We start from the raw sequence: 14,412 nt of genomic DNA on the forward strand, positions 1-14,412 counted from the left end.
GGATTTGTGCATTAATCCACCAGCATGCGATGTCACTCCATTCCTAAGATCAGACCCCTTTTCTTCTAAACATTTATCAAGAGTAACCTTCCAACTGGTATCCTTCTCTGTGTTTAGTTTCTCCTAGAGAACTGTTTTGTCTACCATCAGAATATTATCGAAAACATTATTCACCATGTTACAAAGTGTACTCCTTATAAAGATCCTCTTGCAAAAGTTCTATCAGGTCTTGGTCTCCAGAAAAGCTGTGTTTCTCCTAAACAAATAGATTTTTTTTTTTTAATCTTCTGAACATTGGATGAAGTAACAGATTCACCTTTCCTTTTGACTGAAGATTTATTTGAAGGCTGCTCTTAGCAAGTCTGTAGGATCTGTGATATATAGTTTTAAATTAGTCTCTTTTCCAAATGCATTGTGGCTCATTTCCCGTGTTCCCTTTGCTTTTAATACCCACTTCTAATTAATGTTATTGTGACTCTTATGTATCTAAATAATCCACCTTCAACCCTCTTTTGGAACAAAGCTAAAAGACAAATACACACATGCACACACCCCTACATACTGTCTATTTAGAATATTTAAAGTAGAACAGTTTAATTGTAACCTTTAGATTTCTAACGAGTGCCTAGCTAAGTACTTGAAAAGAAGGCAGTACAGCCCTTCCCTGGGTAGACAGAGCTAGTCTGGGAATCATTCTAAGTCCTTACAACAATCCTACGTCAGACTCCGCAAATGCACAGCAGAGAGTTGGACACACTCTTCTTTTGGATTTACCAGATTCCTACATTGTTAGGTCTACTAATTAGTGACCTCTGTTTTGCCAAAATAACTTCTAAAGGCACTGCTGAGTCAAGTGATTGATTTTTATTTAAAGAAATGAAATCTCTTCAAATGAAATATCATTTTCCCCTTATCTCCTTCCTCTAACAGACACAGGCCACATTACTAATTAGGACAACTAGGAGAGTAAGAGCATTTCTTTCTCACTGATGAGTATTTGTGAGTGTTATTTTTCCCTCTCCTCTCAGCACTGAATTCTTCTGGAGTTTCTGTTTTATGGCCCTGAGGTTACTTCCTCATTCTTGTGGCTGTACAGTAGTATTTCACTTCCTCTTTGTTTCTAGTTGAGAATGGAGGCATTTGGTTTTAAGAAAAAGTAGGACTATTCCACATGACATTGGAACCATTTAAGCAGCCATAGCTCACTGGTGGTTAAAAAAAATCAATAGATTATGCATAGAAAGGACTTTGTTTTCAGTACAGTGAACTGATAAGTTGATGATATATCAAGTCAAGTGTTGGCCCTGAAATGGTTATGAATTCCTTTGTTCCTAAGACTTACAAGAAGGGTAGCTCTGTAAAGGAATCTTTCTTTTGGTTCTGGATATTGTCAGTTAAGGTATTTGAATCAACTCTGAAATAAAGAGCAGAGGTACTATGTAGGCTCAATCTACTTATTCATGAGTAGTGGTCCAGCCAACGACAGTAATAATGTTACATTGTTCCCCAGGCTCACACTTGTTAACAAGTGCCTTAAACCAAGTCCTCCAAATCAGGGCCTTCCCTTTCCCCTTCTCCTCCACTCAATAGTACAAAGCCTCAACCAACAGCTGAAGAGGATGCCTGAGGTCAGTGCCCCACAGTCCCGGCGCCAGGGAAAATTCTGTTGCTACAGCCAGCAATTTCTGTATTCTGCGCTTCCTCCTGAGTTCCCCCAAGCCACATCCTCACAGCTGCTCAAACCAGAGGCCTGTGCTGAGACAGCATGGTCAGGACGCTGGGACAGACCCTTCATCTGAGTCTAAAATCAAACCCCTGGGGTTTGAGTGGAAGGAGTGAGAACCTCTTAGAGATGTAGCCGTGTGCCATAGGCTTCCATCATCCTGCCCACCTCGGGGGCCAGGACCAAGACCCCTCCTCCATCGACACTGGTGGGAGTAGGGCTTATCTCCCCAGCTCACCCCACCCCTAGGCCTCTGCTGTCAGAGGGATATTTTGGACAGGTCTAGATGGCAAGGTGAACTCCTCAGCATTGAGAAGTGTGTGCTCAGTCAGGCAACACCTCATCCTGTCAATAATAATAGCCAACCTCTTACAACAGCACTTGAATCTCACCACAACTGCATGGCATGGGGTTACTGTTACTGTTATTCAGATTCTGAGATGAGGAAACTGAGGCCCAGAGAGGTTAAATAACCTCTCTGATGACAAACAGCTTGTCGGTAATAAAGCCAAGAGTTCAATCCAAGCAGTGAAGTGTGACTCTGTGTTTAACCACTGCCCCACACACCTTTAAGCAAAGGATAATTAAGTCTGCACTACTTCTCTAAGTCTGCACCACCAGTCAGAACTCAGACATTGCATCTTACCAATATGGGGTGTGTGGTCTTTCTCACAGAACTGGCCCTTGCCTGTGAAAGTTAAAATTCACCAAATAAATTCAAGCCAGTAGAAAGTCCTTATATAGAAGAGATGACTCTGGAGAGCAGCAGAATGGTTTTTTCCTTTTATGTGTGTCTCTGTGGCTACAACGATTAGTGGATAGGTGCCTAAATATTTTCTGAGCACCTATGGATTGGTATTATAATAACCTGATTCTAGATTTATTTTCCTCCTCAAAATTATTCTGTTAAAAAGCTTGACCACACAGTGGGCTCAGAGAGCAGGGGTTTGCCCAGAGCCCTCCGTGTACAGAAAGCTAGAAGATGATTAAAAATCAGAACGTCACCTAAATTCAAAATCAGAAGGCATCCTCATCTCTGCCCTTGTGAAGACTGTGCAAGTTGGCACATTAACAAGACTGTTGCCCGGGGTGAAGTCTGCTTCTAGCCTGTATTATTACCAAGAGATGAGTGAGATGTCAGTGGGTCCTAGGGATGAGCAAAAGACAATGATTTCCAGCCGTAAGTGGAGTCATTAAGAATGCAAGAGTGCTAATGCGCCAGGGCTGCTTCCAGGCCAGGGTGGTGGCTGGGCCACGGCAGGAACAGCCCCACCAGTGCTGTGGGCCTCCTGCTTTGTGGTGACTAAGCAGAGAGGAGACGCAGAGTTGCTCTCCCCTCCAGGTAGGGAAGGGAGAGAACTAACATTTATTGAATCCTCCCCATAGGCCAGCCTCTATGCTGGGCATTTGGTACATATTGTCTGACTTCAAAAATGCCAGAAGAAGAGTCCATGGGATTTTGTATCTGGACAGAGTGATATATACACAATCCAGCCTTAACATACAGAATGACAGAGGCCTGACCCCTGCTATCAGTGCAGTTACACTGCTCCATTCAGGCGACACAGACAAGACCATCTCTAAAGCCAAAAGGAAAAATCACTACTAACATTTTGGCCTGTAAATTTACATTCTTTTTTCCTATGTAAATATTTTGCGTCCACTTACCAAAATGGGATTATGCTATATGTGTTGCTGTGTACCTGCCTTTTAACTCATTTTTACATGCTTCTTATATACCCTTCTACAGAGTCATTACAGTAGTTTCAGAGCATGAAGCCGTAAAACTTGCATAAACCCTTATCAACCTCCAAGTGTAGGATATTTAGGTTGCTTTCAAGTTTCTACAATATTAAACAATGTTCTAATGAAAATCCTTATAGATAAATCACTGCAATATTAACCAAAAAAATTTAAGGTAAATTCCTAGCCTGGAAATTGCCAAGTAAAAAGATGCTGACATTTTTTAAGTCAAGTTTTTACTGAAACATAATTCAGAGAACAGAATTCAGTCTTTTTAGGTATACAATTCTATGAATTTTTACAAATGTATCAGTTATGTAACCATCACAATTAAGTCTTATAACATTTATAAGTATTTTAAAGCTTTTGATACATGTTAGCAAGTTGTCTGCTAGTGAAAGTATAACCATTCCCATCTACCGTCAGTTTATGAAAGAGAACATTGGATAGTATCCTTAAAATTAAAAAAAAAAAAAAGACTTTTCAGTCTGGTAGGTGAAAGTTTTCACCTCATCTCAAGTTACATTTATTTGATGGACTAATGAAGTTGCATGTTTTTTTTCAAATGTCTATTATCTGGCTTTACATCTTGTAGTATGATATACTGTGGTCCTCCAGCGTGGCACTAGTGGTGAAGAACCCTCATGCAGGAGGCATGAGAGGCAGTTCAATCCTTGGGTCGGGAAGATCCCCTGGGGAAGGGCATGGCAACCCACTCCAGTATTCTTGCCTGGAGAATTCCACGAACAAAGGATGCTCGCGGGCTGCAGGCCATGTTGTGAAGAGTCAGACATGACGGAAATAACTTAGCATACATGCATGGTCTACTGTAACCTCGGCCCATATTTCTAGCCAACTCTTTGTCTCTTTCTTACTGCTTTGTAAGAGCTATGGGGTGGGGGAGTGATCTGTCATGTTGCAAATATGGTTTTTCTTTTTTTTTTTTTTTTTTGCCTCTTTTAATATTGTTTATAGCTTTTTCCCTCAAAAATTAGAAGTTTCCATACTCTCTCCATCTTCCATTTTCGATTCCACCTTGGAAACCATCTTTGTAAAGTCCTCCCTTTCTCCTTTCCTGATTGTTTAAATAATATTTTCCCTTCTTACTTTCTTTTTCAAATTTTACTTTTTTAAAAAATATTTTTTGTCTCACTGTGCTGGGTCTTAGTAGTGGTGTGCAGGGCCTTCAATCTTTTCTGCAGAATGTGGGACCTTGTAGTTGTGGCGTTCAGACTCTAGCTGTAGCATGTGGGACCTACTTCCCTGACCAGGGATCAAACCCAGGCCCCCACATTGAGAGCATGGTGTTTTAGCCACCGGACCACCAGAGAAGTCTCCCCTTCTTACATGTAAATGTTTAATTATTTTGGAATTTGATATATCATATGGAATAAACTATTTCTCCCCCACTCCAAATTATGAGCCAATCGTACCAGACCCATTGACCAAATAATAGATATTTCCTCCACTAATCTGAGAAGTAGCCTTTATGTTTACTATGTTATATATAATATTTAAAGTTAGATATCTCTGAACTTTCCCTACTGTTCCACAAAATTCATTATCTTTTTTGGAACAGAATAGACACAGTTATAAATATCATAACCTTATAATGTGCTTTAATGACAAGCACTGTTTTTTGTTACTATACTTGTTCAAAATGTTGTCTCAAGCCCTAATTGTTCCAGACAAACTTGAAAACTTATCTGAGTTTAAATATCCAATAAGAATTTTTATTCAATTTCATTATATATTAATCTGAGAATATTTATCTTTATAATAAGCACTTTTATCAGTGAGGAACATACCTTGACACTTCACATGTTTAAGTTTTCTTTTGCATGCTTCGGTGAATTTTTACAGTTTTGAAAAATGAGTTCTGCATATTTTTTGTATAGGTGTTTACCTCAGAAATCACGGGGGGTTGTTACTGTTATTCACAGCATGTCTTTTCTCTTTCTAACTGGTAGCTCCTACTTATAGCATTCTATTTATTAATTTCATAGAAAGTTAGTTTAATAAAAACTAGTTTCAATAGTATTTTCGTTCTTCCCTCCTTCAATGTTCTAAGAAGACAACTGTTATTTGTAAATACTAATGATTTTACCTTCAATTTTCTAATTTTATGCACTTCCCCCCAACTCATTATTCAAAATGATCTTTACTGGTAATTTCATATAATTCTTCACATTATTATATGCTCATTATATGTTAAGTTACATGTTACTTTTATAAAACTCAAAAGTGGATTTCATCCCAGTACCTTATGATGAACTACCTTGCAATTTTGTAATAAACCCTAGTTGGCTATGGAGTGTTATTCTCTTAACACTTTATCCAGTATTTGATTTAAAATATTTAAACCCATAATCATTCCTTTCAGTTTTCTTTAACACACCATCTTTGTCAAATTATGGTATAAAGGTTGGGCTGTCCTCATGTTGTAAAATTGGGAACCTTGTAGCTTTTCTTCACATTGGAACAATTTGACTCGCGCATGCCTGCTGCTTCAGAAATGAGTTTAAATCACCTGTGTCACCTGTTCTAAGGCTTTCAGAGGAGGCAGCAGCCATGTCATTGTTGTAAACTCTATCTCAGTATTCAGAGTTTATATTAAATTTCCAAATGTCATTCAACAACTTTGAGAGTCGGACAATGGAAAGCTAATTCATCTGTTTTCTTAAAATAGGATGCGTTGGGAAATAAAGAAGAAAACTAGCTAGATCTCAAAAACCGAGTTTCCATCTCTTCTTTGCATTCTGTTAGCTCTTAGCAAACATTGTTTATGCTTACGTAAACTTAATTGATTCCAGCATGGTGTTCAAAAACTGACCCATTCCTCTTCAGAGACTACAGAAATGTCCACCCTCAATTCCCTAGGAAGGAAATCAAAGTAAAAAGACAGAATAAGAAATAAGATGAAACTTTCTGTATCCGTTTTCTTTGAGCATACCTTAGGTGTTTGTAACCACTCTACATTGCTTCAGAGACTGTAAAAGCGCTCTGTGTTCTTGTCAAGTGTTTTTCATCTGAGGCAGGGGACTGCCTTGCTTGTGCTGATTTTCTCACAGGGACAGGATAATGCCATGTAAATTCCAAAACAGTCTGCTGGTCCTTATCCTACTTTGTTACTGTAACAACAGTTAATAGCTTTCTCTTTTCCTTTATCCAGGATGTGTGCGTCAAGGCTTACCTAGCCCTTCGTCATCACACAAATCTACTGATCATTCTGTTCTCCATGATGCTGATGACAGGAATGCCCCAGTTAACCAGCAAAGAAGATATTGAATACATTCGGGATGCCCTAACAGTAGGGAAGAGCGAGGAGGATGCTAAAAAGTATTTTCTGGATCAGATTGAAGTTTGCAGGGACAAAGGATGGACTGTGCAGTTTAACTGGTTCCTACATCTCGTTCTTGGCATCAAACAAGGAGAGAAACATTCAGCCTAATACTTGGGCTAGAATTAAAAAGCTTTAAGTAAGCACAACAGTCATTGAACTTGATTTTAAATGCCCTAGAACATTATGAAAGCTGCCGCTTGAGAAACATAGTTCTTTTTCTAGCTGAACTCTTCACTGGAGAAATATCGTCCTGATTGTTTGTTTAAGTGCTGTTCAGTTTTAGGTTTATTTGCAGGTTTGTTTGCTTCTCATTTGTCTCAGTGATGTTGGAGAACATTCTAAGTTTAAACAGCCTAATTACCCCCTCACTGTGACTGATGTTTTGACTATCATATTATTGGGTGCTTCCCGAAATTCTTCAGAATCATTGGTAACATCTCTTCATCTGGGTTTCCTCTCAATTTTGGTTATCCTTGTCTTTCTCAAACTCTTTATGGGAAAAAGAAAAAAACAAAACAAAACACATGCTCATTGTAACCTTTGTCTCATTCATCTAATGCTTCTAAACATCCCCTCTGTGTCTGTAGATGTTACTAATGTGCCAAAAGCAAGGAAAATGAGCTCCTCTTTTCAGGGCCTTTGGTCATCAGATTCTATTACCACAGAGACTCACAAACACCAAATGGAAAATTGGAACCTTTGTGCCCTGACCCTCATCTGCTGCTCTGGTTCCACAATTACGAATTGCAAAATTTGTCTCAACTCTGCCCACAGGGTAAACCTCTCAAGTACAATTATGACAGCCTGCTTCCAAATAACCAAAGGGACTCGTCTGGGGCCTTCATATTCCTCCCCCTGAGCCCTCCCCACCTTCCTCCCTGTCTCTCTTCTTCCTCACTTTCAACCTTCTCAAAGTTCTTTATGCAGAGTTGTGAAAATTTCAAGAACACTCTAGAACTCAACAATTAGTTGAAAAACAATTTCTCCTCTAGGGATACTAGAATTGTAGGTACTTGTAGAGATGTTTGTTGGGGTTTTTGAAAGGTACATTATTAAAGGAGATAGTCTAGAAAATATGCATGAATTTCCAAATGCCTTAATTTTAAATTTTGGCCTGTGAAGTTTTTTCTTTCTTTTTAATGGAAGAAGATATTTAATATCTTAAAAGATCTCCAGGTTAGGAAGAACACTACTTGCCCTATGCATCTCACAACTTAAAGGACCTTTAGTCTTCAAATTTCCTAGAAATAATTAAAATGTCTTCTTTAAAAACTATTTTCATCTCTTAAACATTTTACTATTTATTGGAAGTGTTAACAGAGAAAGATGATTATTTATAAAATATTTTAGAATTATCTATAGTTAATACTTGACATAGAAATAACTGTTAATGGTGTCTGTGTTTAAGTATGCATGCATGCTAAGTCACTTCATTCATGTCCAACTCTTTGTGACCCCATGGACTGTAGCCCACCAGGCTCCTCTGTCCATCGGATTCTCCAAGCAAGAATACTGGAGTGAGTTGCCATGCCCTCCTCCAGGGAGTCTTCCTGACCTAGAGATCAAACCTGCATCTTACATCTCCTGCATTAGCAGGTGGGTTCTTTACCTCTAGCACCACGTGGGAAGCCCTATGTTTAAGCATACTGGGATATAAATAAATATTTAATTTTTAAATGTTCTACATACATAGATACATGTTGGACTTTGGTGTACACCAAACTTTTCTTTATGAGTACACAAAAGTCCAGTCAGTCTTAACTCTAGCTGCAAATCAGAATAACCAGGGATACTTTAAAAATGCCCTGCCTGAGTGCCCATCTTGGGTTGTAATTAGTTTGGGATGAGGCCCAGACATCAGTGTTTTTCTAAATACCTCCGGGAGATTCTAACAAGCAACCAGCGTTCAAAAACCCTGCATGACCTTTAAAGGTGCAGATAACACTGCTTCCTTGCCACTGAACCTTTCCTTGACTCCTAACATATCTAGAAAACACTCCTCTTCCTTGACAACTCATCCTTTTAAAATCACACTTATCGCCCTGTACATAAGACCATACCTGTAATCAAATGTTTATCCCTCTGTGTTAATGGAGGATGGATATTATTTTATATTATTTTTAGTATTATTTTATAGTATTTTTAGACCATCTATTCCCCACCATTCTTTCTCAATAACAGGAAGATTGATGCTTTCTCATTCAGAAGAGAATGTTTCGTTAATTTCATAACACATAGTCAAGCCCAGACCTTGTACAGATTCCACTTATTTGCTTTGCTGAAGCAATCATCTTGATAGAATTACAGAGGAATGTATTTATATTTAGCCCATTGGTGCAGGTGTGTACAAACTTGCTCAAGTGAACAAGTTCTTTAGTTATGCTGATTCTATACCTATGCATATCACATTGAGCTTAATTTTTCCAGGTTCCAATGAAGGTACAAGTTTAATTCTATAGACTTGCAAATAAACAAAAATCACCTTTGTGTGCTTCCTTCATTGTCCCTAATGAATCACATGACCCATAACTTTTATACATTTGAAAATGTCATCTTTTATGGAGCTGGCACCAGGCATATCTGAATAATGGCTTTGGTGCTCAGCTTACATTTAGACCACATCTGCATGAGTACAGATAACAATGGACCCGATAAAAATGTTGCTTCTGCTCTAATTGAAATACTTCATCTCTATGGCTGTACATGAGGTCTTTAAACACTGATCCAAGGCTTTGGAACTGGGACTATGGCCACTAACGTAAAGTAAAACATAGAGAATATTCTAGACCTTGTCCTGGCATTTGCCTGGCTTTGGTGATACTGGTGAGAGAAGGGAGACATTGTAATAGAGTAAACTCTTGATTTAAAAAAAATTAACTTTGTTAAATAAATCCTTTACAAGAGATGAATTAGTTAAAAAAGAAAAGTTTAGATGTCGGAATTCTGCAGCATAATTTGGAGGCTGTTAGTTCTGTATAAGTGGAAATTATTTTTTGAAATGAGTCTCTAAAGTAATTTAGAAAGTAAGTTTCTGGAGCAAATTCTGGCATTTATTTGCTAAGTGAGGCTCCTTTGTCCTGTGAAATAAATTTTCAATTATACTTTACTTTATAAGGAAAAAAGAAATTTGGAATTTTAAAGGTCCTGGTGTATTATTTTAAGTTTAATTCAACCAAATAACTCTGGTCACAAAATCAAATGGTTTTATTCTAGGTGCTTGTCTGCATTTTATCAAAGATTTATTTTCAGGGCAGATGCTAGGGAACTAAAGCACATACTTTGGCTTAAGTGAATCCAGAGAGCTGGTCCACTCCCTCTCCAGACAGCCCCATCCTCTCTACTTGAGTGTGTACTTCCATTGTAAATTGTTATATGTAAATTTAAATAAAAGAAGGAATCTTATCTTGTGTTCTCTGCATGCATTTTTTTAATGTCTGAAAGTTAAGATAGTCCTACAACTCAAATTCTTTCTTTCAAGAAATCTTTACTGAGTGCCCCCTACCTATGAGGCGCTGTGTTAAGTATTGGATATGGACAAAGCTGACCGAGTCCCAGTCCTTAAAACATTTATAATTTGTTGGTGATAGCAGACACTTCATGATGGGAGTTGTTGTGGGTTGCATGTCCCCCCCAAAACATATGCTGAGGTCCTAACCCCTGATATCTGTGAATGTGATCTTATTTGGAAATAGGGTCTACACATGTAATCAAGTTAAGATGAGGAGGGCTCTACATTTGCCTGGACAAAACTATAATTCAAAAAGATACATGTACTTCTCTATTCATTGCAACACTGTTCACAACATCCAAGACATGGAAGCAACCTAAACATCTATAGACAGACTAGTGGATAAAAAAGACATAGTATACATATGTGATGAAATACTGCTCAGTCATAAAAAGAGTGAAATGATGCCATTTGCAGCAATATGGAAGGAACTAGAGATTACCATCTAAGTGAAGTAAGTCTGAAAGAGAAAGATACCATATGATATCACTTACATGTGGAATCTAAAATATGGCTTAAATGAACCTATCTAAAAACAGACTAACAGACATAGAGAACAGACTTACCATTGCCAAGGAGGAGTGGGCAGGGAGAGGGATGGACTGGACGTTTGGGGTTAGTAGATGTAAACTACTGCATTTACAATATGTAAACAAGGTCAGGCTTCAACAGTACATGAACCGTGAACTTCCAGATATTCAAATTGGATTTAGAAAAGGCAGAGGAACCAGAGATCAAATTGCCAACATTCATTGGATCATCAAAAAAGCAGAAAAACATCTATTTCTGCTTTATTGACTATGCCAAAGCCTTTGGCTGAGTGGATCACAACAAACTGTGGAAAATTCTGAAACAGATGGGAATACCAGACCACCTGACCTGCCTCTTGAGAAATCTGTATGCAGGTCAGGAGGCAACAGTTAGAACTGGACATGGAACAACAGACTGGTTCCAAACAGGAAAAGGAGTACGTCAAGGCTGTATATTGTCACCCTGCTTATTTAACTTCTATGCAGAGTATATCATGAGAAATGCTGGGCTGGATGAAGCACAAGCTGGAATCAAGATTCCCAGGAAAATATCAATAATCTCAGATATGCAGATGACACCACCCTTATGGCAGAAAGCAAAGAAGAACTAAAGAGCCTTTTGATGAAAGTGAAAGAGGAGAGTGAAAAAGTTCACTTAAAATTCAACAGTCAGAAAACTAAGATCATGGCATCTGGTCCCATCACTTCATAGTAAGTAGATGGCGAAACAGTGGCAGATTTTATTTTGAGGGGCTCCAAAATCACTGCAGATGGTAACAGCAGCCATGAAATTAAAAGACACTTATCCCTTGGAAGAAAGGCTATGGCTAACCTAGACAGCATAATAAAAGCTGAGACATTACTTTGTTAACAAATGTTCATCTAGTCAAGGCTATGGTTTTTCCAGTAGTCATGAATGGATGTGAGATTTGGACTGTGAAGAAAGCTGCGCGCTGAAGAATTGATGCTTTTGAACTGTGGTGTTGGAGAAGACTCTTGAGAGTCTTCATTGGAAGGACTGATGCTGAAGCTGAAACTCCAATACTTTGGCCACCTGATGCCAAGAACTGACTCATTTGAAAAGACCCTGATGCTGGGAGAGATTGAAGGCAGGAGGAAAAGGGGATGACAGAGGATGAGACGGTTGGATGGCATCACCGACTCAATGGACATGAGTTTGAGTGAACTCTGGAGTTGGTGATGGACAGGGAGGCCTGGCGTGCTGCAGTCCATGGGCTTGCCAAGAGTCAGACACGACTGAGTGGCTGAACTGAACTGAAACAATGTCCTAATGTATAGCACAGGTAACTATATTCAATATCCTGAGATAAACCTTAATGGAAAGGAATTTACAAAAGAATGTAAAATTTTTTAAATAAAAAGATGAAGTGGGCCCTAATCCATCATCTACTTAACAGAAGAGGAGGAAGAATGCCTTGTGAAGGAGCTAGAGATCATAAGAATGTGTCTACAAGCCAAGGAGCCCCTGGGGCCACCATAAACCAGAGCAGGAAAGAAGGGTTCTCCTCTGGAAGCTTCCAAGGGAGCATGGCCCCACCAGCAACTTGGTTTCAGCTTTATAGGCTCCAGAACTGAGAGAGAATACACTTTTTTGCTTTATGCCACCCAGTTTGTGATATTTTGTTATGGCATCCCTAGGAAACTAATACAGTATCAATAATGAAAAATTGTGTGGGGTTTGAGGGGCTAGGAGGATCACAGAATTTAGGTAACTATATCTATTTATATTTTCTGCTATTACCAAAGAGATTGAATTGTAAGCAAAATATATGACAATGTGCTTATATTATTAATGCATTTTAAAGGCTCTAATAATTCACTAAGTGAAAGACAAGTATCTCATTAGAAAACATCTAATTCATACACAAAAAGATGCACTGTGGCTATTAAGCACATCACAGCGGAGTCCAAATTACTACTGATTAAACAAATGCAAATTAAAACCTAAGTTCCTTTTCACCATCCAATAAACAAATATTGGTAATGCCCAGAATTAGTGGTAATTTGAGAGAAAGAGCACTCTATTACACTGTTGAAAGCAGAGCAAGTTGGTAAATTCATATATGGTATTTTGTCAAAATTAAGAACATGAAGAAGGAATGTGTTCTCTAGCCCAGCAAGTCCACATTCAAAGTTTATCTTTCAGAAATTCTTGGACAAGTATACAATGACTTTGGATAAAAACAGTTACCAGCATTCTTTGTAATAACCAAAAATCGGAAACAACTGAAAATTCCCGCTCAGTAGCAGACTGGTAAAATCACATCCTTACAATGGACTGTTATGAACCCTTGAAAAGGTAGATCAAAGTCTATTGATAACCAGGTAGATCTATGACCTGCTGGGGAATGAAACAACGTGGTAATAAAACAGTGTTTCTTTAGTTATATTCAAGCTAAAATGTAGGTTTGCATAAGCCTTGAAGACTGGGGATATACTCATATCAAACTATTAGTAGTGACTCTATTTTTTACCTTGCGGTCATTTTTTCCTCTTGGATCTTGGGGAATTTCAGTTTCTATTAGTTGGATTTCTTAACTAGGGAAAAAAATTAAGTCATTCATTTTGTGAGGGAAAATGCAGTCTGCATGATAATCTTATCCTATAGCTTACCATAGAGCCTCATTGACAGCTAAGAAAACTTTGTTTTTCAGAGGGAAAATAATCATGTGAAGTCAATAATTATCAAGCACTGGCATTAAAGTTCTTGTTGAAATTTCTTAGCATGAAGAAGACCCTGTCAAAGCCTTCTGCCTTACCTGACCCTGCCTGCCTGTTACCTGCTCTATGCTAAGACAGCCCCATCCATCTCCTAAAATGTCAATGCTTTGGGAGGGAGGCCTCCAGGGATGCTCTCTTCAATCATTAAGTGATGTCTTGCCCGACTGAGCTCTCAGCTCTGCAAACCTGTACAGCCAGTGCAGCCATGCTGAACTCTCTAGCTCACGGTTAAGGCTCCCCTCGGAGGTGCAAACTGCCTTATTTCCACTTCTCATGAATGTCAGATTTTTTTCCTACACATTTGCATATTAGTGTGGCTTAAATCTCACTGCCTACTGCTTTGGTAAGACTTTTCCTTTCTGGGACCTGAGCTCTGAGTCTGGGTTCATCATGCACATATTTTTCTGACTTGGAGGATGTAACGGAGATGTAAACAGACCTACTAAGGAACATAAACTCCCTTTGCAGCATCTCAGCAGCACTTCTCTCTGTCCTCACAGCCAATGGCCAGTTATCGAAGTTTTATACTCAGAGAATCAAACTCAGAATTCATTTGATGACACTCAGAGAGTTAAAATGGGTGCCTAGTGTCTGCAATTGCACCCACCACTACCCCTATCATTTCCAGCCACAAGCAAGGTCTGTGGCTGAATAGCATTTCCCACCGTCAGTCATATGACTCCAGTTATCAGGGACCAGTCTGGCCTCCAACCCAGCAGCTTGCGTTTGCGTCATCACCAAGCACCTGTGCTACAAAACAGCTGGTCTGTGACTACAGAGGCCTTCCATCAGGGAAATCTCATGCCCACAAACCACTGACAAA

General features: G+C 38.8%; 1 protein-coding gene across 1 annotated transcript in view; it reads left to right on the top strand.

The window, feature by feature from the left end:
• The window catches only part of PIK3CG (phosphatidylinositol-4,5-bisphosphate 3-kinase catalytic subunit gamma), a 30,494-nt gene extending 23,577 nt beyond the window's left edge, over positions 1 to 6,917 (top strand). The window contains exon 10 of the mRNA XM_052638913.1: positions 6,639 to 6,917. Coding sequence (XP_052494873.1) covers positions 6,639 to 6,917 — 279 coding nt within the window. The remainder of the gene's footprint in view (positions 1 to 6,638) is intronic.
• Positions 6,918 to 14,412: the final 7,495 nt, after the last annotated feature.

Source organism: Budorcas taxicolor, chromosome 4 (assembly GCF_023091745.1).
Source record: "Budorcas taxicolor isolate Tak-1 chromosome 4, Takin1.1, whole genome shotgun sequence".
Classification (NCBI taxonomy): Eukaryota; Metazoa; Chordata; class Mammalia; order Artiodactyla; family Bovidae; genus Budorcas; species Budorcas taxicolor.